This window comes from Pezoporus occidentalis, unplaced genomic scaffold (assembly GCF_034315485.1).
Source record: "Pezoporus occidentalis ecotype Australia unplaced genomic scaffold, CSIRO_AGI_Poc_V1 ctg34, whole genome shotgun sequence".
NCBI lineage: Eukaryota > Metazoa > Chordata > Aves > Psittaciformes > Psittacidae > Pezoporus > Pezoporus occidentalis.
This window is the reverse complement of record NW_026915376.1, coordinates 290785-315137: the sequence shown is the minus strand read 5'-3', so window position 1 is coordinate 315137 and position 24353 is coordinate 290785. Positions and strand designations below refer to the sequence as shown.

At 40.4% G+C, this 24353-nt stretch overlaps 1 protein-coding gene across 1 annotated transcript in view; it reads right to left on the bottom strand.

The window, feature by feature from the left end:
- KIF26B (kinesin family member 26B) overlaps positions 1–24353 on the bottom strand; it is a 288950-nt gene that overhangs the window by 55155 nt on the left and 209442 nt on the right. The window contains exons 6-8 of the mRNA XM_062629463.1: positions 6763–6969; positions 5286–5379; positions 2163–2425 (exon numbers count right to left, since the gene is read on the bottom strand). Coding sequence (XP_062485447.1) covers positions 2163–2425; positions 5286–5379; positions 6763–6969 — 564 coding nt within the window. The remainder of the gene's footprint in view (positions 1–2162; positions 2426–5285; positions 5380–6762; positions 6970–24353) is intronic.

Here is a 24353-nt window from a genome sequence, read left to right as displayed (position 1 = left end):
CCAGTCTGCTCTTATCTCTCCAAAGTGATAGACAGCATAGGAGGGCAGATATTATTAACACCCCATAACAGAAGGAATGCATGCATGTTTCCTGTCACCTAGGATTAGTTTGTCTGTGGAAGGGACATGTCACTGTGCAATCTGACGGCATCAGTTTTGGCAGTATGCAGAGCTGACACACAGCCCACAGGATAGACTTGTCTGGAATAAAAACAAGGAACTCCCATTCTCAGGGTTTGCTACCCTGCTGTGTAATACTGTTAGAAGTTCTCTTGAAGAAGACAGTTCTGTCTTCTCCTCGTGACCATTAATTAGCCTGAGGAGGGATAAAGAAAGGGCTGTGCATGCAATGGGGTGACACAGATGAAGGCTAAGGTGTCTCTAGAAAGAGGGAATGGGGCAGGCAGGAAGGAGTTAACAAGGGAAGCAGAAGGCAGGCCAGTCTGTGGGATGATCTCACTAATGTAAGCAACAAGAAAATATGCAGACCTTGGAAAGGCCCAATGACAGACAGTATGACATATGGTGATTATTCATTTGTTATACACTGCTGATTTCACATATATCTATGGCTATAAAGTAATATCCTCCCTTCATCTGAGGATTTTGAGGATTCAGGTGCAGGACACATGACTCCAGAATGTCGCTGTCTTGTAAATACACATAAAAAGGCCTTTATTCTTGGAATTTAATTCAGTATTTTACATTGCAGAGATACATAGATGTCTCATGAAGCTACCTTGTCCCCACTGATCTAAAATAATTCATTTTTTTATATAGCTGTTCTATGTGTATCTATATGAAAATAAGCAACAGTAATGGGATCTTTATTATTGCTATTGTGCTTAAATACCTCAGTAAAGAGTTAAGCTCTAAGGAGAGCCCAGTTGTTGCACAGTTACATAACATAGGTAACATATGTCTGCTACTTCAGATCTTAACTGGTCTATCACTGCAACAGGAGCTGTGAAGACTCAAGACTCACATCTTATATTCACTAGACTGCACCCGTTACTGGATACCAGAGGAACAGACCTCTTGTGATACTGTAAATATTCCATTAAGCACTAAAGCCAGGAATTAAGTGAGAATGAGAACCCTAACTGTTATGTAAAATCACAACACAACTTTGTAGTCCTTGGGTAGAATGGAGAAGAATGTAAAATATGATCTAAGTGTGACTAAAAGGCTTGAACCACGAAGAGCTAAAACACAAAACTTATTATTTGTTATTACAAATCTCACAATTCATTACTTTTGTGGATGTGAATCATGATTCCTAGATTCTTGGACCTGGAAATAGGGTACATGACCAGGTAGATCGGTTCCTGTCTCCCTCCATTCCCTATCCTTAAGACAGTCAATGCTCTGCAGGTTCTCGACAGATGCAGCCTTTGCCTTTAAGTTTGAAAGAATGTATTCAAGCTCCATCATGGTGGTTTGCTCCCTCTTCATCTACTCATACAAAAATCAGATTTACTCCCTCACAGACAGCAAAATTAACAAATAGGCCTTTCTTCCACTCAAACCAAGGGACAAGGGGAAACAGGGCTGCTGAGACTTTCTAGTGGTTACCTAGGAAATAAATGAGCCAGTTACTCATTCCTGCTAAACCTGCAAACCTGAGGAGAGTTTGAGTTGTTCTTGGCTTGCCCAGTTCAGGAATTTATTTCTTGGCAGCAATTAATAAGTAGCGATTAATGCTTCCTACAATGTTGCTAATGCAAATGTTATAAATAATGTAGTTTATAAAGAGATAAACAGCCACATTAATGGCCTCCAGCTATTCATGCAGTACTGTAAATATTTTATCTTGTTGTTTTAGAAAAGAGAGATCACACTTTCATTTTTTATATATTTTTAAGAATGAGGTGAATTTTTGTTTGCATTTAATGTTTTCACATCTTATTGCAAACACAAGCACCTACTCAGTATCAGTTATACCAGAGGTACAAATATTTAGGCCAGGAGAGCAGATGGCCCTGCAGCTGCAGGTCATAAAGTTCTTGCATGTTTTAAGGTAAACACTTTCAAGTCTATAAACTTAGTGCTCTGGGTAGTTCTTGAATTTGAACCTTCTCGATAGCTGGGGGAAAAAAAAAGGGGGGGTGTGTGTGGAAATCATATTGCTGGTTTCAGTGTAAAATGAACCTTGGATTCACCTGCATGCCACAAATGGGGTCTTCACAAAGGTAGACACCTGGGGACTGGCCATCTTGCAGGCTGCCTGTAGCCACTTCTGACAACAGGTCTCTCAGATTTTCTTCTTTCCCCCACACTTCAACTGCAGAAATTCGGACTGAGAAGCGGGCTCCTGTCTTCTCTTTGCGTTCATTAATCAGCTTGAAGAGCCAGGAGATGGCACAAGGGATTATGCCCAGGTTTTGCATGGAATCATCCTTACCAATCATGGTGTATGACTTCCCTGTCAGAAATAAGGGGATGGAGAAAAGAGAACATCACTCCCAGGATCTTCACAGCTTTCTGCCAGGAGGCTTTATCCTGCACAGCCTCATGAAAAGAACTTCTTTACTACAATAAGGACAGTCAGCAAAGGAGAAAGATAGGCAGGCATACAATAGCACATGGAAAATGCAGATGAAATCTTGAACTGCTTTTAAAAATCATTACCTCATACATCTCCCATTCCCCAGGCAGGGTGCTGCAGGTCGCTACCACAGAAAATTGCAGCCTCAGATGTGGGTGAATAGTGGGGGAATTGAGCAGAGCAGGAGAGCCACAGTCTCTAAAAATCCCTGTTTAGATGCTGTGAGTGCGCTATTCTTTGAATACTATTTACTTCAAAGCACTATATTATGCCTCATACTGACAGAAACCTGGTCCCAGGATCATACAGACATCACTTCACCCAGGAAAAGGGGAAAAAAAAAAAAACAAAACAAAACAATCCAGGTACATGTGTGGTTAAATGGTGCAGAAATGGGTACACAGGAGGAAATATTTTATCTGCGTCAAAACCTCCCACTGATTTGCTATTATTTGACTCTGCAATTATAGCTCAGGCTTGTCTCTGTTGTAAAAGTTTGCTGTGAACAGACACAGAGTACTACATTATACTGTTTTACATGTCTCTACATATAATGCTCTTAGACAAGTTTTGTGAAGCTCCTGAATTTATAAGCCAAATGATAAAGGTGTACATCCTTTCAGGCAAGTACTAGTTGCTTCATTACCTTGTTCCATTTCTTACGTTGAATCTACGTAGAAAAAGATCAGTGAATAAAATAATTCTGTGCACTGTGGCAAGGTCTGGGTACATTCATGATGGATGGAATGGTGGTAGTAGAAACTGCAGAGACTCAACTCCTCCAGCAAAGCCTCAGCTACACCTGCTTTCTAAAGGACACGTAGCACATGTGAGACACTGTTATCTGGTGGCTTTCTTTTCCACCTCATTTGCCATCTCGTATTTGGCAGGTCACAGGGGGTTAAATATCCAAGAGCCCGTTCTAGTGTTACTGCTGCCTGGCCCAGAGGAGCTGTGTGATTAGATGGACCAGCGGCTCTGCTCAATTCATTGTGCCAAAGCCAGTGGCATTGCAGCACTCAGTACCCTCCAGTTGTTGTCACCTATAATTTAGGATAATCATGATCTAATAGAGCTTGATCTTCTTTATCACTTGAAAACTGACTTATCCTTTTAAGTCTTATGTGTATGTCAGTAACATTATGTGCTAAGACAATAAAGAATGGAGATCATTGCACACAAACCCTCTTGCTGAAGAGACAGTATTTTCAAAATAGTATTAGATAAAGGAGAACAAAATATATGATTACTCTTGAAATCCTGCTGTTTCAAAAGAACAGTGTGCTAATGATGATGATTCACCTTTTTATTGTCTTTCTATGAATACCTGAAATGATGTTAACACATTTGCAAAGTGCAAGTTTTGATCCATTAGTAACATTCAGTTAACTATTAGAATAGGATTTGTTGGAGACAGAAGAGAAATAGGTTAGTAATGAGTGAACTGTCTAATCAGGGAATAGAATATAAATCAAACTACTTGAGTGTCCAGTTACAGGACTTGAACAGTGTCATCACAAACACCAAGTATTTGAGTGGACACTCACAGCTTGTAGACAGCTTAATAAAAGTGTTATTTTGGCAAACAGTCTCCAATACCAAGCACATTTGTAAAACTGTAGATCAGTTGGATCATTTAGTAACAATTCACAGTTGGACCACCTATTAACAACTGAAGAGAGTGCTAAAAATTCCTATCGCAGTCAATGGATGGAATGAAGCGACAACTCGAAGATAACTTAGAATCATAGAATCATAGAATAGTTACAGTTGGAAAGCACCTGAAGATCATCTAGTTCCAACCCCCCTGCCATGGGCAGGGACACCTCACACTAAACCATGTCACCCAAGGCTCTGTCAAACCCGGCCTTGAACACTGCCAGGGATGGAGCATTCACAACTTCCTTGGGCAACCCATTCCAGTGCCTCACCACCCTCATAGTAAAGAACTTCTTCCTTATATCTAACCTAAACTTGCCCTGTTTAAGTTTGAACCCACTACCCCTTGCCTATCACTACAGTCCCTAATGAAGAGTCCCTCCCCAGCAACCCTATAGGCCCCCTTCAGATACTAGAAGGCTGCTATGAGGTCTCCATGCAGCCTTCTCTCCTCCAGGCTGAATAGCCCCAGCTTTCTCAGCCTATCTTCATATGGGAGATGATCCAGTCTCCATACAGGAGACGCTCATCCTCATGGCCCTCCTCTGGACTTGTTCCAACAGTTCCATGTCCTTTTTATGTTGAGGACACCAGAACTGCACACAGTACTCCAGGTGAGGTCTCACAAGAGCAGAGTAGAGGGGCAGGATCACCTCCTTCAACCTGCTGGTCATGCTCCTCTCAATGCAGCCCAGGATACAGTTGGCTTTCTGGGCTGTGAGTGCACACTGAAGCCAGCTCATGTTCATTTTCTCATCAGCCAACACCCCTAAGTCTTTCTGTGCAGGGCTGCTCTGAATCTCTTCTCTGCCCAACCTGTGGCTGTGCCTGGGATTGCCCCAACCCACGTGTAGGACTTCTGTTGCAAAGACCACGATGCCCAACATTTAGAGAATATGCAGTGAATAGATGTGTGAGAGGTGATGGCGTCATACAAGGTCATGCAGTGTACCGCGCTCAAATACAGTTATTAAGCACAGACAAATGAAAGTTTCTTTTCCCTAATCTAATATATTAGCAATCTTGAGTTAAAAATATTCATTTTGCTGCTTGAGTAGGGAAATTTAACAATACCAACCAAGCTTGGTGTGGCCAAAACAGAACACGCAGCCGTCTGCCCCGTTGACCACAGACTGGATCACCTCAGCCACAGTCCCAGCACATACTTCAGCCTATCACAGGTATTAGAAAAAAAAAAAAAAAAAAGACAAGAAAAGAAATTAACAATAATAAGGAAAATCATTTCATTTCATTTCATACTAATAAAGAAATAATTTAATTTGATGAAGCATTAACATCCTTTGTGGGGTTAAACAGAATACTGTTAAGGGATGTAGTTGGTGTGTTAGAACTACCTATTAAGATAACTTTAAAAATACATTTTTTGTTAAAAACCAATTAAATACTTAGGAATTTTACAGGCTCTATTATTTACCCAGTTACGGTCTGAGTTCAATTCCACTAGCAGGTGGGTAAAGAATGTAAGGGGAACAAACAGCCTCTTTGGTATTAGCTAGGTGACATTCTTCATTTTTCTCTGCATTATTATGAGTATTCTTAGCTTCTTGCAGCAGTACACTCCATCCTGAAGACTGTAGCAGTATTTTAAGAAGTACAACACACAAATTTACCCTGGGAATTCTTAGATTTAAGGTTCAAGGAGGGTGAATGTTTAACAATGCTTCTGCATCAACTGCTTACCAAGAGTGAGCGAAAGTAAATCAGAATTTGCAGTTTAGACTTTTATGCACAGCACTTTTACATTTGACAATAAGTCATGTAAATTCACCTTGTTCGTGGGTATTTCTAGACTATCTCTATCATAGTAAATAAAATGGGCCAAGAAAGGAACTGTTCACAGGCCAGCCCTTGAACTGCATTAGTCTGGGAGGTGCTAGATACCTGGACCAGAGCTAGGTCAGGGACCATATGACAATGCTGGCCCTGCATCCTAGCTCTGTTTAGATTATGAGCACAGAAACAGCCTTACAGTACCGTTTTCTAATTACACTTAGCCACATTACTTTCCTCTTTTATTGTCTTCCTTGTGACATTTGGGTAACAGTTCATCAAACCAAAGAATTCTAACACAAATAAGAAATCTGTTTATATATACATGAATAAAGATTTGTGAACTAAAATCCCCATTTTATTGTGAAATGTACAATAGAACACTGTATAAATAATCCTTGATTTCTTAATTAATAGAGGACTGCATTAGAGAATTGCAGTTCTGATCAGATTGTTGTATACACCAAATAAAATTTTGCAATATACACTAACTTGTTAATAATGAAGATTTACTTACTAGGCACTATTTAGCACATTTATTGCACACATAATTTTAGAAGCAATTATTTACAGTAAAGAATGAATAAAGCACACAATTATCAAGATACAATTAAATAAATTGATCTCATTATTGACAACATTGGTGAACCAAATTCAGCCCTGGGCTCTGAAAGTACTCCTGTTGCAGCTGAAACTAATTTGGCTCTGGCAAATGGTATTCTGATGATGGGAGTAGATAACTATTCTGTTCATACATTGCTTACCTGTGATGCATCTTGGGGGAAAACTGCATCAAAAGCAAACATCTTGGGTGGAACCTGGTTGCCCCTTTTCTGGAAAGCATTCTGACCTCCACAGGCCAACGGGTCATACAGTGTGATTTGCTTCTTGCGGGGGTCAACTTTTAAGAAAGAGCTGGACTCAGATGTGTCTCTGGCAAGCGTGGAAGAAATGCGCACCATGACTTTGACCTGTTAGCAAACACACAAAAAGATGATCGCATTTGGTTAGTCTGTTGGGTGCTCTAGGCTGGTACGCTGAATGAACTTTCCAATTACACTCAACTAAATCATACTTGCTTGCTGTAGCCACTGTCTCGGTGTAAGTCACTGAAGACACAGGAACTATTGGAGGCAGAATTTGGCCTCAGCTACGCAGTGAATAAAGCCAGAACTCACCTCCATCTAATTTAACAAGCAACTCGTGTATTTAGAATTACAAAGTACATCATAGTGTTTTAGTGTGGATAATACTCAGGTAAAATGATGAGGTATTACATCACCTTGTCTTACTCTCAATATAAATTGAAAATTAACTTTACCCCAGGGGCCCAATTAAGGGAGCTGAAAGGTAATCTAGACTGCTAAAATACCAGAACTGCTGTAGTTTCTACGAAGCGGTCTGATCAATAAAAGCACATAAAAGCCAGATCTGTAATTTACACCTTTCCAATTCTAATCCAAATGCAGAAAGATGAAGTGCTCCGTTTTAAGTGTCATAAAAGAGTGGTGAAAAGAGCCCTATTTCAACAGTCAGATTTTGAAATTATTGTCAAGGGAGTGGAATGTAATAAGCGATAAAACATTTGTTAAAACATGTTAACTCACAACTCATTAAATGGCTACATAATAGGATGTTATTCCTAAGATAAAAATATATCTTCACAGATTTAATGAGGTAATACTGCATCATTAGCCCAGTTGGTAAGCAATTTACATATAAGTATGTCCTGGGTTCAGCAGTAGCAGTCATTTTTCTCCTTCTTGGTAGCTGGTGGAGGGCAGTGTTTTGACTTTCGGCCTGGGAACAGAGCTGATAACACCGATGTTTTGGTTTGGCCATGGACTTTGTGAACCTCATGCTCTGCCAGGGAGGAGGGGAAGCCAGGAGGAAGCAGAGACAGGACACCTGACCCAAACTGACCAAAGAGGTATTCCATACCACAGCACATCATGCCCAGGATGTAACGGGAGTTAGCGGGAAGGGCTGGGAGACGATGGGGTTGGAGGAGGTATCAGTCGGTGCTTGGTCAGGCTGGGGGGGGGCGAGTTATCAGTCAGCTGGTGCTGAGGTGTTGTATTCTCTTCCCTTGTTATTTCCTTTATCATTGTTATTGGTGGTAGCAGTAGTGGTTTGTGTTATACCTTAGTTACTAAGGTACCTGTTCTTATCTCAACCCGTGGGAGTTGCATTCTTTTTGATTCTCCTCTGTCCCCCTGGGAGTAGGGGGAGGGAAAGAAGGGGGGGACTGAGTGAACGAGTTGCCTGACTGGGTTTAAACTGCGACAAAGTAATACTGATAACGATCAGTCTGGCTTTGGTTCTCCCCATAAATTCACCACCTGCAGACACCAGAGTTCCTGAGCTGCACAGGGCAATCACCTCTCTGCCAGCTCTAGCCATATCTGCATGCACTTTGTCCTAGAGCACACCGGCTTTCACAGCAGCCTCACAAAACTTTTATCTTAATGACACTTGCACCAAAACCACTTATGGCTCTCATGAAGGTAACCACTAAAGGTCATCTCAGAACAGGGTGGGAGCATGTCTGCTGCTGTAATGGCAGATGCACCCTCGGAAGAGGTTGCAGCCCTAAAAGGTAGACAAGGTTGAAATTCCTGTCAGTCTTATTGAGACTGTGGCTCTTTGTATGTAGATGTTATTTCATCCTGGCCTAAGCTTATCCCACATGGAAAAAGTCAGCTCCTTTGAGAGGTAAAATCTAAGCAAATTAATTTTTGACACAACATTTTGAAGACCAGAGATTATTCGGTATTTTTGCAATGTCTTCTCTAAACTGCTACTTCTAGTCAAAGTATCAATTTGACTCCACGTATTTTAACCTGGGAAACCAAGCTGTCATTAGATGTTGACATGGCCACAAATCTGTACATGCATGTCATTTCAGTTTTACACAATTAGTTGAGGGAAAGAGGAAAAATACAGCTTGGGTGTGAATGGGCTCTCTTCTCGATTGCTTAGCTGAGCTGCTTATGAAACCCAACCTGTGAATAAAATAAAAGCTAATTCCAGTATTTTTGCCAAAGACATTCTTGTAAGCCCAACCCTACACAGAGCTGATTTCTACAGAGGACAAAGGCAGCCAACACCCCTGGTCAGTCCACATAAACTGGGCAAGGCTTGCGTGTTATTGCAGCCCTAGGTTTCCCGGAAGCTCAGAAGGGAGGCACTAGTCAAGCTAGCAGGGAAGGGAGGGTGTACAACACTGTGTATCCTAGAGAAGCAAAACAACAAAGGGCAGTATCAGTCTTGATCTGTTTTTCTATTTTCAACTTTGGACACCTCTGGATTTTTCTACTATGCCCCACATTTTTAAATGGATGCCAAAGTCAAGAGCATGAAACTGATCTGCTGGAAACCAAAATACATGCTACTCTTCAATTACTTTAAATAAAATACTTGCTCTGCTTTAGAAAACTATTTCCCTATAAGTTTATGTATATTTTTGGCTGCTATGAATACATGTCCTCCAGATCTCTGATCTTTGTGTACAAAGGAGAGTTAATTGAGTAACCTGGGTCTAAGTTTCTTTGGATCTTAGAGAATGGACAGTGCATGAAATTTAACAATCCTTCATATGCATCCAGCCTAAGAGTTCTTTCTGGCCTCCAACTGTATGGGCATTCAGTTTTAACTTCAGCTATACCAGTTTTGTTACAGTATAATATCACTGGTTTGGGTCCTAATCTAAACCTGTTCACGCAAAATCAGATTAATACCTGTCACTTCTCACTGAAGGAATACTGTAAATCCTCCTAACTTCCAACAGCTTTACTGATAGAAGCTGAGGCATCAGGTTTCTCTTTCCCTGGAGTAACAGACAAATTTAACTGAAATCTTAAAAATTTACTAGCATCAGATAAACCAAATGAACCACTATAAAAAAAAGACCTCAACTCAGAAGTCCCAGGAGTTGTCCAACAGCATACATTTTCTGACCATTTGGCTCCTCAATTCTGGCAAATACAGACATACCTCAAGAAAAATACTGCTACTGCTGTGAACCTTTGTATTTCCTGTGCACTGGGGATTTTTGTTTGGAGAGTTAATGGATCACAGAATTATAGAATCACTTAGGTTGGAAAAGACCTATAAGATTGTTTAGTCTAACCCTTAACCTAACACCAAGTCTACCATCAAACTGTGTCCCTAAGCATCACATTAACATAAAATCATTTAGGTTGGAAAAAAACGTGTTTGTGTGTGTTAGGGCAGAGGAGTATCACATTGATTACATGTGGGTATCCTGAAAACTGGACTTTTCTTCCTGAAGCTGGTCTGTAGCTGGCATGAAGATGTCTGTGCACATTGGCACATCTTATCATGGGTAATCCCTCTCACCTCCATTTAGAACAGACTGCAGGAGATGTCTCCATTCAAGCCAGTTGTCTGACCCCTTTGTAGACAGTAGACAGAAACAGGCATTTCTAGACTTAAATAATGTGGTCTCTTTTACAGACTTGCCTTACAGATAAGATGAATTTCACTCCCCAAATGTTTCTTGCTATCTCTATACCACCATAGGCATATTAAATTATTATCTGAGATGTAGGTGCCTACATTGTAGGTTGTCTAAAGTAATTCTTTTTCTGTAAGCATCATAAAGATGCTTTTCCTTGGCCAGTCTCTGGCCCAAATTCTGTAGTACATACAAAGCTGACTCTCTTTAACAAAAATCACATGCAAGCAAAAATAAGGGTGGGCTCATGAGGGTAATGGACAGTGAACATAAGCAGCTGCAATAGATTATTTGAACTCATCTGGTAATTTGTAGACCCTAGAGTATTCTTCCAAGCCAGTTTCACATCAGTGTAACTCTTTCAAATTACTCCTGATTTACAGCACATTAATTGAGAAGACAATTAGATCCTGACTGTGCAAAATATATGCCTACTATATGCCATGGGACCTGTGACGATAGCAAAATCCAACAAGCAGGTAAGATACAGGCAAACTTCAGCCCTGAGAAACACATACTGAGATTCAGAACTGCATACATAACTGTGGTACAATAAGCTAGGCAGATCAAAACAGATTTTAACATGTCTGAACCATATGTATCTTCTGAGGAGAGAGGCAGGCTTGTGGTCTGGAAATCAGGCTAAGACTGGGGAGCTAGGATGCCTCCTAACGGCTGTGCCTCAGATGCAGTTCAATTGTGAACTAATGATGCAATCTCTGTTTTACACTCCCCACCTGTACAATGGACTGAGTCCTAGCTTACTTCACTGCAAGGCATACTGATACATTCAGTTATTACCAGGCCTCAAAGGACTGGCAGTTCCATTAGATAGGCACTCCCTTATTAAACATTATTATGTTTGTAACTGAAACCCAAGAATTCATGCAAAGCATTTCCCAACAGTGGTTATGGCAAGAGTAAATCAGCTAAGATACAGCAGTAGAAATGGTGGGAGACCATGGCCTCCTGCTCCGCTGTTTCACAGTCCTTCACACAATTTACAGCTGGGGGTAACTCAGTCTGCAGTGGCCCCTGCAAATCCATGGCATGGGGGAGGCAGCATAAGGATGGGAGAAAGTAACTCAGCCAGCTATGGGGATAGCACAGGAACTTAATGGACTTAAAAGACTTCAGTTCAATTCAATTTAAGGAACAGACAGGCTGAAGATCACAGCGCTGCTATGGGGAAGGCAGAAATACAGTACAGTTAATTTGAAACTAAGTGAACAGTGAACTTTAAGAACTGTAATACTTTATGCTTGCAATTTATATTTAAATAAACTGGAAATTGAACTTCTCCTTAAAAAGAAGAAAGCAGGTTTTCTGCTTCACTTCCTAGGTGTCATTATTCCTTTACTCCAATGCTACACTTTCCCACTAATCTCTTGTAATTGAAGCATTTAAGAGATACCACTTGAGATTAATGGGACCACTCAGTCTGCCAGAAATTCTTATTTGGATTCCAGTGACCAGGTCTTGGCAGCGCTGAGCCTTAGCCGCACCTCTGACTGTTTCTATGGAAAACACGAAAGCAGTCTCTCGAGACATGCACTGCTGGTAAAACAAACAACCTGGGCCTAATTTTGATCTAATTTTACACTCATGCAAATCTGACTGAACTCAGCAAGAAGTACCCTACCTTAAGAGTGGAGAGAGGGAATAAAAGAAAAGGTCACTTGCTCTGCATCATTATTGTGCCTTTTCTAGGATATAACTTCACCACTTCATTCTGCTCATGCTGGAAGCATTTTTAATGCGTTTTCTGCCATGAGTTCAAGGATTTCATTTGTAACTATTCAATCAAAAAGGAGCCCCATTTATTTCTCTGGATTTCAGTTCCTGATTACAAAGACTTGTTCTGGTTTTGAATGCACTCTACAGTCACTGAATTCCACAACATTATTCCGATATGCAATGCCACAAATGAAAGCAGAATCAAAACTGTACTGTTCTGATGTCCTCAACAGAGTTTCTTTGTATTTTTGCATATGTATTAATTTTATATGTGTGTGTATTTAAGTTATATATAGTTTTTTTTAAAAGCATGTAAATTTTCTGAATATATATATAAAAGATTAATACATATGCATTTTTTATAAATTTCTCTCTAAATGATAATTATTGACATTGAAGAGTTCCTTCATGGGCACCATTCATTATCATCAAGGGAAGATACAGGGGAATTGCTGTACTATCACTATGCTTCTGTACTGTAAAAGTAAGCACAGAGCTTTTAATCAGCTCTGTCACAATTTCAGCTGCCTGAATCATGTTCTTTTGCCTTTTCCTTTTTTACCTAGTGCATCCCTATATATACATCAACTATTTCTTGAAGAGGGAATTTGCTAATTGCAGGATTATCCCCAGCTAAAGTCAATTTGTGAACTACCATGGACCTTTTGTTATGTTCTTGCTCTGTGGAGAAGGGCAAAGGTTCAGTGCACTCTGCAAAGTAAACCTGGTGCCATAGGAAAAATACAGGCACCAGCCACTGACACTCCCACGTCTCCTGTGCCACAGGGCTCTGTCTGGAGGACCTGCAGTGAAATGAGCATGGAAGGTGGGAGAGGTAAGCTGTGTCAAACACATATCAAGCATGAATAACCACTGGGTCTGGAATGAGGCAACACAAGCAATCAGAGATCGACACCGAGGATATTATTGCTTCCTTCTACTCTTGCCTTTAAGATTTCATTTGGGGTTCATTTATCTAATTACTGCAGGGACAGGGCTAGACAGCTGTTGCTTTAGGCACTGTGCTTGCCTTTATGAGCTGCTTTTCTCATCAATCATTTGAGCAGCTTCTGCTAGACGTTTGCTGGGTAGTGGTGGGAGGCAGAACCTGCAGTCACAGGCAAGACAGGCCAGCCGGGGCCATTGAGCTGTATTAGCACTCCATCAATGTAATGGCAATCACTGGCTGCAGGAACAGCCTTATCGGAGGTTAATGAAGAGTGGGTTTTGTAATTTCTCACTGTTACAGGTGTAAATAATGGTGGCAGGCATGCATGTTTGCTGTAGCCAGCCACAAAAACTACAGTACAAGAAAACTCACAACACCCCAAACACTTACGCACATGTATGCTTTTGCATGATGGATGTAAAGCCAGAGGCGTTTCTATAGTGCCCTTCTATGGAAACAGTCTGTTAAACCTTTTAAGGGATTTTTCTTAGAGATCATGAGACAATTAACTGATCATGCTAACATGAAATCTAAAAGGTCAAGATAAATAGACTGAGCCATAATGAGACAAATACAGAATTATATGGGTGACATTGTTTTAATGAAGTCTCCTGGTCACATTTGGGGAAAAACAAAATCAAAACAAAATGAAAAACACAAACAAGCAAACAGAAAACCCAGAAACAAAAAACAAAAACAAATTCAGGCAAATTCTGCCAGTACAAACTGCTACGGAAGCATGTGTAAACAGGCCTCATTGTCACCTCTGTTTCCATAAAGGTAGCTCTTGCAGGCTTCAGTGCTTCCCTTTAGCACAAATGAGAAAACCTCACCACTCTTGCTCTTTGTGGAAATGGCTGTTACTGCTACTACTGCTTTGGAAAAGCCATGAAAACAACTGAAAAAGCAACCCCGTTAGGGCTTGCAAGTCTCCTCTTCTTTAGGACTGTCCATCTGTTTCTTTCTTGTGTAATTGCTCAAACTTTACTGGCTCATCAACCCCATCCTGTAGAGCAGTTAAACTAATTTGCACTTGCAGCAGCAATGGGAAATAATGTAAGTGTACTGTTCCCAAACACCCGTCATATTATTAAAATAACTTGCCCTTCTCACGATTGTACAATTTTCAATTGGATTATGTAACTTTATTAATAAATTCAGTAAAATCTGGTGTGAAACATGCTCAGATCACAGGGCATGGCTCAGTGACCTATTGTCTTGTTTGTGTCAGCAGTTAACTGAGTTTTGCCACTGTAGTTTGGTACAGTCGAAAGACAGTGCTGTGCACAGATGCTGTCTGAAACTAGCGAGTACATCAGCCCAGTCACTCAGCTGTGCCATTGCTACTTCAGCATTTCCTAGATTAACACAGAGGATTGCAACTTTCTTCTGATCTTTAAAAAATAAAATTAAACAAACAGACATGAGGATCATCCCATCATAGAAACAGTATTTCCCTAAGCTTCCCCACATGTGACAGATACCCTGTGTGTTCATGGTTTTCTTTTTGCTTCCTTCTGATATCTTTGATGGAAGTCTGCATTTCAGACCTCCATAGCTGGGGAAGATTGTGTGTTGCCTCAATCAGGAGGAGGATTTTTCCCAGCTTCTGACACTTTCCACATGCATACACATGGATCCACAAAAGTGTACCTGCATCTATGATGGGGCCAACAACCTAACTCAGCTCATGTATGAGGATGAAATTTCAGATTTTTGTTGGTTTTTTTTTAGACTATCTTTTAATATCACTGTTGGTGGCATTTTCATAAGGACTAAACAAACTAAAACGGCCTTCAACAATCCCAAAATGACCAACATGGCATCAACTGGCAAATCTTGTCTTCCCTGCAGTGGATCAGCAGGTACGTAAGCATGCATCTACTAGTGCAGTCAGCAGATGCCTTACTTAAGGCTCTAACACACTGCTGCAAAATTTGCTCTGCTTCTCTCACTTTGGTAAGAATTTGTTTTTCTGTGTCCTTGTGAGTAGCAAGTGTAGTTGGCTGCCATGAATTTCAAACTCTTCTCATTTCCATGGTGTCATGTCTCTTTACCTTTCAAAATCAAACAGATAAATTGCTTCATTTCAATGACCTTTTAGAGTATTTCCTCCCTTCCCTTTTTCTACAGAATACAACTTCTTCAAAAGGGTCTTCAGATAGAAAGTATCTAACTAGTCAATTAAACAATGCAAAAATTGTTCCCTGGCATAAAATGGCCAGTATTATTCCCTGTAATTCTCTTCCTCTGCTACAATGTGGCCATATTCAGTAGTCTGCCAGGATGTTCCCTTGCCCATGTTAATTTAATTGTTTAAGAGAGCAGGCTAGTGGTCCAACACCATGACAGGGACCTTGTTAACAATGCAGGAATATGGATGATTGAGTGCCAGTGCCCAAGGACATTCCCTGCTCCTGTTTAATTTACTTTATAGTCTGAGCTGGTTTTAGCTGGGATAGTTAATTTTCTTCATAGCAGCTTCTATGGTGCTATGGGTTTGGATTTGTGATGAAAACAGTGTTGATGACACAGGGATGTTTTAGTTACTGCTCAGCAGCACTCACACAAGGCCTTTCCTGCTCCTCACCCCCAACCCACCAGCAAGTAGGCTGGGGGTGCACAAGAAGCTGGGAAGGGACATAGCCAGGACAGCTTGCCCCAACTGACCACAGGGATATCCCATACCAGATGACACCATGCTCAGCAATAAAAGCTGGAGAAAGAAGGAGAAAGCAGGGAATGTTTGGAGTTACGGCATTTGTCTACCCAAGTAACTATTATATATGATGGAGCCTGGCTTTCCTAGAGATGACTAAATATATGCCTACTGATGGGAAGTGGTAGATTAATTCCTTATTTTGCTTTGCTTGTGCATGCAGCTTTTGCTCTTTCTAGTAAAGTGTCTTTATCTCAGCCCATGAGTTTTCACTTTTACTCTTCTAATTCTCTCACAAATTTCACTGGGAGGGAGTGAACAAGTGGCTCTGTGGGGCTGAGCTGCCAGCCAGGATTAAAGCACAGCATAGTCCCAGCACAGCTTAGGCATGTTTTCCTATTTGTAAGTTAAATACAAGGAACTCAGCTGCTGCAGAAATGGTCTCCTAGTCATGTGATATACCATATGTTGCTCTGTTCTACTCCAACCTGGCTTGACATCTACAGCTCCTACAGGCAGACCAGCCAAACCCATCAGACGCATTTGTGGCACCAGCAAGGCAAGCCTCCCTACAGGAATTTCTCTGCTCTTGTGACTGATGACAAGGCTGCTGACATTCTTGCTGCCTACGCAGGATTGCCATCAGCCATGGGGCAGGAGAGAGGCAGCAGTGGTGAGTCACTTGGCTCGTTCTCATAGGCCATGCTCATATCCTGCTCCAGTGCTCCAGAAAGACTGAAGACTTTGCTTCACTCGACAGAACTGCCTTTGCTCCCACGGGGACTGGTGTTGATAGAAAGCAATAGCAATATCAAGAGTAGCAATACCTCAAGCACGTGCATTGATAATTACGTCTGCTATATTACCTCTAAGAGCCCAAGTTTCTTTTTTTGTGAAGCTGTGCAAAAGTTGCATAGGATGCAGCTTGGTAAGTTTAAGCAGGTGGGTCATCTCATCCCTAATTAGAGAAAGGGTGGCACCGAGGGCTTCGCATTATACGTGCTCAGGAGAACAGGAATTCCCAAGTGAACAAGGCTCGCTTCTTGTCTGTGGAAACAAGAATTTCTATGGAAAGAATGCAGATAGAAGACAAAGTTTCCCTTACTTATGTCTTTGAGATGTCTCTTCAGTGCTAGAGAAACAAAGGATATGCAGGTATTGCGCAGAAGATGTAAAATCACAATTGTGAGCTTTTTCCATTATTTATAAAGATGATCTCCATGACTGCATACAAAAGATTCCGCAGTCTGCACATAACAGTGTATGGCACAGCACCATAAATAACAAGTAGCGATTCAATCAGATAAGAAGGATTTACATTATTTAAGCCACCCAGAAGTGACAAATTGCAGTTTAATGCAGATAAGTGCGTAAAAAGATGTGAAGAGCTTTGGAGTGGCGGTTGGTAATGACAGCTGGTAAATAAAAGGGAAGGTTCATGCTACTGACTAGGAAAAAATTTGTGAATTTATGAGGAGAAAAAGAGAGGAAAGCAAGGGTCTACATTGCTAGAGTCTATATAAATGGAAGGAGGTACAATTAGCACATTAGGCACTGTAAGTGAGATATCTAATAAGTGCTTGGGTATTCAGAGGAGAAATTCAGTCTCCAGAAGGAAGTATAACCAGCCTCTGGTGCCATATGATGCATGAAACAATCAGCAGAAGCCTCAAGGATTAGAGCTAGATCCTTTAGTGAGACTTAATATATAATAAGGTCACTGAATTCAGCAATAATTCCTTATTTACCTGAAAGTATACGAGATGAGAATTTGATCGCAGTTAGGAACAACCACTTTAATTTAACAAAATTAAACTTAAAAAGGAGAGGAAATTATAAAACTTGGATTCAGCAATTATATGATTTATATTGTTAGTGAGCCTTTCACCTGAAGATCCTACAGGGCTTTGCAAAGGTTTCTGACAGAATGAAGACATATATTTACAATTATGCTCATTTTTCAACTGCAGAAGTAAAGCATAAGGCTAAATTAACAATCTAAGATCCCAGAAAAGGCTTGCTTTACCTAAACATACTGCCTGAACTCTTATCCCATAACTGTAGGCTATAATGTTTACAAGGACATAAACCTGATATTAAATGTACTTTTTCTTTCATGTTGTATCTTATTTAATAGGATGCTGCATGCTTCTGTCTTTGGCAATCATACAGGGAGGCCCAGTAACTACAGAGACCAAGAAGCCAGTCACTTAGAATTAATGAGATTCATTTGTAACGCTATATATTATCTCTAACTAAAAATGCATTTGTTGAGCCTTAACAAATCCGTGCAACAGATTTTTATGGTGGGCTTGATTCTACATGCCTGTGAAACAAACAGGATTATTTATTGTGCCTAGAACAAGAGAAGAGAAGACAAGGCCATTCAAGATGCATAGAATCACAGAATCATAGACTGGTTAGAGTCGAAAGGGACCTTAAAGATCATCTTGCCCCAAACCCCCTACCACAAGCAGGGACACCTTCCACTAGATCAGGTTGCTCAAAGCCCACACAACTTGGCCTTCCCCTACACTCATTCCAGGTTCACCTAACTCCATTAATATCCAATCTCCAACAGGGACCCAGCAGTCTCCCCTAAGAGCCTCCCACGGTGGTGGGCTGCACTGGCATCCCACTGATCCCTTCCGAGCTGTGGTTTGTCAATACCTGCATAGCTCACGTGCCACTTGCATCCTACCAAGTCACAAACTGGGGGGAACTTATACTATCAGGAGAGAGCCACAGACTCAGATGAGCCACCCTGTAGCCTGAAGCAAACGTACAGTGCACTGGGGACATTACTGGGCTTAGACATGTTTATGGTGCCATTTGCGGGATGTTGTCACTCCTTTTGGGGGTGGGAAGAGGTCTCCACTGGGTATACAGAGTACCTGAAGCTGCCTCTCCCTGCTCTTCCAGAACCTCTTGCTGAGTCTCTGGTTGCTTGTTCTGCCACAGATTTTCAGGGGAAACTGCTTTCTGACCAGTAGTGAACATCATGTTGGGATTTGCAGTAGCTTGAAGGTGCTACAGCCTGACTCTTACCCCTGAAGGACAGTAAATCCAAGGAAGTCATGTGCCTCAGCAGATTGTTCCTGAAATCTGGAGATCAGCAAACACAGCCTCTGGTGGTAGAAGGATGGCCATACTTGGAAAAATACAATGACATATTAGCTATGTCTACGCTTCTGGTGCAAATGATCTCTGTGTGGTACTTGGTAGCATTGGTCCCTAGTCATGCATCTGACTCCAGGTACAGTACAGCTCATCTCCACTGCATACTGTGTTCCCATGGGAAAAAATCCAGGCATGTAAGCAAGGAGAATGGTATGGTACGTTTAGCAGTGCCCTTGGTCTGTCTGATCACAGAACCAATATATCAGGACTGTCATGCTTTCTTGTGTTTTCTGTACTGAATATAGCTAGCTAAATGACAGAAGAAAATGATATCGAATCAGAGAGAGAGAGACAAACAAAAAAGACAGAAAAAAACCTAAACAGGAGCCCCCAGGTGAGAACTACATGGAAACAGTACTTTGACAAATGAAACTTGCCTTGTATACCAGGGAGCCACTAACTTCTTTTACCCTCAGCTGTAGTATACAGGATAACATTGCTCCTGAAACCCTTCCTTGACAAATGCAACTCTATAGCAATGAGAAACAGCCAGGAAAGTGTCCATATGCCCAGTGACCCCTACCACTAATGATTTTATCCACTGCTTGCTGCCTTGTTAAACGCTGCAATAAATAACAGCAGTGTTTGTGAATAGACCAGGTAACTAATGGCTTGCCCTAGAATGAATATCCAGCAGTTGTTAGTAGTCATCGTACATACCCTCAGCTGTAATTCTGCAATCTTAATTCAGGCAAAATTTTCATCGCTTTCAACCTCAACTGCCATTTCCTGATTTTTGAGAGCTTAACCATGCAACCTTAATTCTTTTAACATTGCTGTTCATCAACAGAATAATTCATTATGTTGTGTGTAGCTTAGGGACTGTGTAATTCTTCTAGCAAGTAGCAGCCTTTAATAAATGGCACCTGATCAATAATGCAGAATACAACATTTGAGAATAAATAAAAAGCCTTTTTTGTGAGGGGTGTCTGCAGGAAATGTCAAAACCATTTATCAAGGATCCAGGCTGATAGCCTGCAGCTGCTGTCCACAAGAACTATAAAAACGAACTTTGCTGAGTCCTGCAAATATCTTTTATGTATTGAGTATAGTTAGCTTTTTCCATGGCCAAAACACAAAATAAGAACTTAGTGAGTATGAATGAAATGCTCATTACCAGAGTTTTTTTAAAGTAAATCTTTGCCATAATAGTACTTTGTCCCTAAACTTCTAGTTATACAGGATTATTTTATCTTGTTTTCCAGGTGCACCTTTAAAACAATCCTTACTGTAACTCCAGACGTGCTGAGCTGCTTAATACAAATGCATTTGTATTAGGTTTCAAAGCCTCAGATTAACAAGGCAAATGGACAAACATCACAAACCAAGACAATGGTAAGCACTTTACCTCTTCCTGATCTAGGTAAAGCACGTATCAAAGGAGCAAGTAGTTTTGATTGTTTTGGAAAGCTTTTTTACATTTCTTAGTAAGTGATATAACAGAAGAGCACAGGGCAACTCTTATCTCCTTTGCTGATAATTCACATCCAGTGATAAACAGAGTAGCAATACTTAAGAGACATAATGACCCCTTGAGAAATATGAGCAAGATGATGAAAAAAGAGGTTTAATGAAGTTTGCTTTAGTCCAGCATGGCTTAAAAAAACTCATTTTAAGTGCCAAAGTGATCCTTTCATGTAAAATCCTAAATCCAGTGTAATCAGTTTTCTAGGCATATTATTTAAACAGCTAAGAATAATCTCATCCTGGACTCCAAGCAAAGCTTCTCCCATTGCACCTATCACCAGGATGGGAACTGAAGCAGCCATGCAAACTTATTTTCTAAAGATCAAGCTATTGATCACTTAGGAGCTACTCAAGAAGGTTTCACCTTTAGCTAGCCTGAACTACACTGATAATTTGATTTCTTTCTTTCCTGATGCAAGCAGAAAAAGTCAATCTGGTGGTGGCTAAGAACAAGTGGAGGAGCTTGAAAGGTTCGCAGGCAACAATTCTCCAGCTCCATCCTCTCTCTCTGAGAGGTGGGTGACACTGCTGACTGCTTCGTCTCCTCTAAAATCTTATGATTTCCATTTTGGTTACAATGATGTAACCATGTGTCAACAATGAGATCCAGCATTCTCAAAACTCAGATCTCTCAGCAAAGGTCTTTGTGCCTTTTGTGGGGTAACAATTCCTGCAGAGACGCTACATTTCTGTTATCACTACTGGAGATATCCTAGCTATTACACAAATTAATCTGTTTCTAAATCCACCTCTCTTTAAAAGTGCTTTTTCACCTACTATGAAAATTTCTATGGTAACACTGCTGTCATTGGTGGCACTGCATGCCAGACAATGGCCATGAAAGTAGCAGTCTGTGCACAGGTTTCACAAATGATTGAAGCAACTAGCCTTCTCTTGAGCAATAAAGGGATCTTTCATTTTAAGATAATTCATCCTCCATGCTTGTCACTACGGTAGCTTAGTGTCAGGGAAAAAAATGATCTTTGATGCCTTGAAACATTTTGTCACTCATCACAAAATAGAAAGATTAATGAAAGAAAAAAAGGGGGACAGGTTTGAGGTTGGTTTTTTTTTCTTTAAGATGCACCTTCCCACAGTAGATTAGAGCATAAGCAGAACAAATAAGCAAGGTAAAAAATATTTTATCAGAATGATAAAAGAGAGAAGATAACACAACAAATAACACTTACAGAGTGATTTTTAATGTGCAGCACAGAATGAAGCTTGATGAAATATTCAAACTTCAAACCTAAACGTGATTCTAAATCAGCACTGTGTGGTAGGGAAGGAGACCACTCTACTGCCTGTCTTTCTGGTGAAGGATGGTTTTATACCACAAAACTGAAAAAGGCATGTCTTGAAGTAAGTAGGACTGCTTGAGTACAGACTGATTATATACATCAGTATGACATATGAGAAAGCACATAAACCGTGTAGCCGGGGTGGACCAGAATCCAAATGAGAGTCATGCCAACCACAACAATATTCAGATTTTCACTGGTGAAGCCAAAGCCCTAACTTGGATCAACTTAATTTTTCCTCACATTTTTCAGTACATAAAATCTTTCCAAACAATTCCTGGAATTGACAGTACCACATTTAGACAGAATAGACCATAAATCTGTCTGTCTGGGAAACCTCACGTACAGTCACATGCATTATGCCAACTATTATGGTGAAAAATTACCAATGCGGGCTTTTAATTGCACTTCTAAAGCTGCCTTTATTGCTTGTTGTCCAGTACCGTAGCTGTACATTAACTCTTCATTTTTTTAAGGACTGTCCTCACAGCAACACTCATTGTGAGTGCTGCAAACCATGCACCTCTGTGCTTACCCCTTTAACAGCCAAGTATCTTTCATTGTTACGTAGTATTTTTGCTAGACAGGAAAAAAATGGGGATAAAGACCTTACTCTGGACAGTGTGCATCTCAACATTGGATATATTTACATCTGGCTTTTGATTCAGATTATTCAGTAACAGAAAGTCTAATAAAAGGTAATACATCATAGTCCACACACAACTTTTTCTATACCACTCTTACTGTATTTGTGTTAAATGCTGCACATCTTACCCTACTGAATGTGAATGTGCATTAGCTAATATTCAATGCAAGTTTTGGTAAGGTGAATATTGCATATGAACTCACCAAAGTAAAGGAAATTCATTCTATCATGAATTTGTGCCAAATCTCTTGATAATATTTTAATTAAGCTATTACAGTCCATCATGTCAAAACTTAAAACACAGATTATATAAAACTGCATTATGGAACTTATACAGCTCTGATTCATGGCCTGGTAGGCTGCTGTCCTGGGTTTCTTCTGGGATAGAGCTGTTTCTTCCTAGTAGCTGTTGTGTGCTGCATTTTGGCTTTAGTCTGAGAACAATGCTGATAAAACACCAACATTTTAGTAGTTGCTAAGTAGCACTTATCCTGATCAAGCACTTTTCAGTTATGCTCTGCCAGTGAGGAGGGGCATGGGAACCCAGGAAGAAGCAGAGACAGGACACTTGACCCAAACTAGCCAAAGGAGTATTCCATACCACAGCATGTCATGCCTATTATATAAACTGGGGAGAGTCAGCCAGGAGCCATGGATCACTGCTTGGGCATGAGCTGGGCATCCGTCAGCAGGTGGTAAGCAATTGTATTGTGCATCACTTGTGTTTCTTGGGTTTTCTTCTTCTCTATCCCTCTTCTTTTCATTACTATTATTATTATTATTATACCTTTTTTCAACTATTAAACTATTCTTATCTCAAACCATGGGTTTTACCTTTTTCCAATTCTCTTCTGTACCCCGATGTGTGGGAAGTCAGCAAGCAGCTTCATAGTACTTAGGTGCCAGCTGGGGCTAAACCACGACAGCTGTAAAATGAATCCAACCTATAAATTCACACCAAGGGCTTTCCTAAAAGGTGAATTATTGACTTGACAGATCATAATATCTCTTTCCAAACTATTCTGGTCTATGATTCAAATCTTTTCTGTATAGCTCACTGACATGCACAGTAAATCTAATTTACTATGTCTCTTACTGCACAAACATCCACAGACTACACCATCCTCTGAAATGTATTCTGAAATATTGCAAGTGACCACAGATGGACAAAAGCATGAGGAATAAAATGTCATTAATCTATAATAATTTCCAGCTAAGAGTAACACAGAATCCCTCCTACTATCTCACCTGGCAGAAATGTTTCAAGGTACACCTTTACAAGGTACACTGATTCCTGAATATGTTATTTGGAATATGCTTTATGCATCAGCTACCTTGGTTCTTTAGCAATTTCCATAAGAAAAAGGTGGTTTATTTGCTGTTTCAGGGTGCCATTATTTTCTACAGCCCTAACAAAGGAAATTTCTAATACCTAGCAGATTATATCTAGACTACTACATTAACATGAGCCTCAAAAAACCACTTGAACCCAAAACTTCTTATCTGGATATATTTTAATCACCTTTAATTACCTCTGAAGACTGAAGCAAACCTCAGTTTATCAGCTGAGGAAATCTTAGACACTGTAAGCAAAGAAGGCATTATGGATCCTCAGACTCTATAGACTATACAGATTCAACCAGATCAATCTACTCAGTTCTGGCAACTGACACTCACTGTTGCAAATATCCACAAAAGGCATTAAAATGTATTCCTGTTGCCCCCAAAGGCCAGGGATGAACTAAAAGCCTGTCTTGCCGAACTTCTGCAATGCAGCATTTATTTCCCTGAAGTTAAAATTCCAAACTCATTGCCAGTCCATCTTCTTCAAAATGCCTTCTTTTTTCCCTTGGGAAGAGAAACACTCTCACTTACCTTCTACTACATCTTTAAAGGTCCAGTACTAAGAATTTCTATTTTGTCAGGACAGAAACTT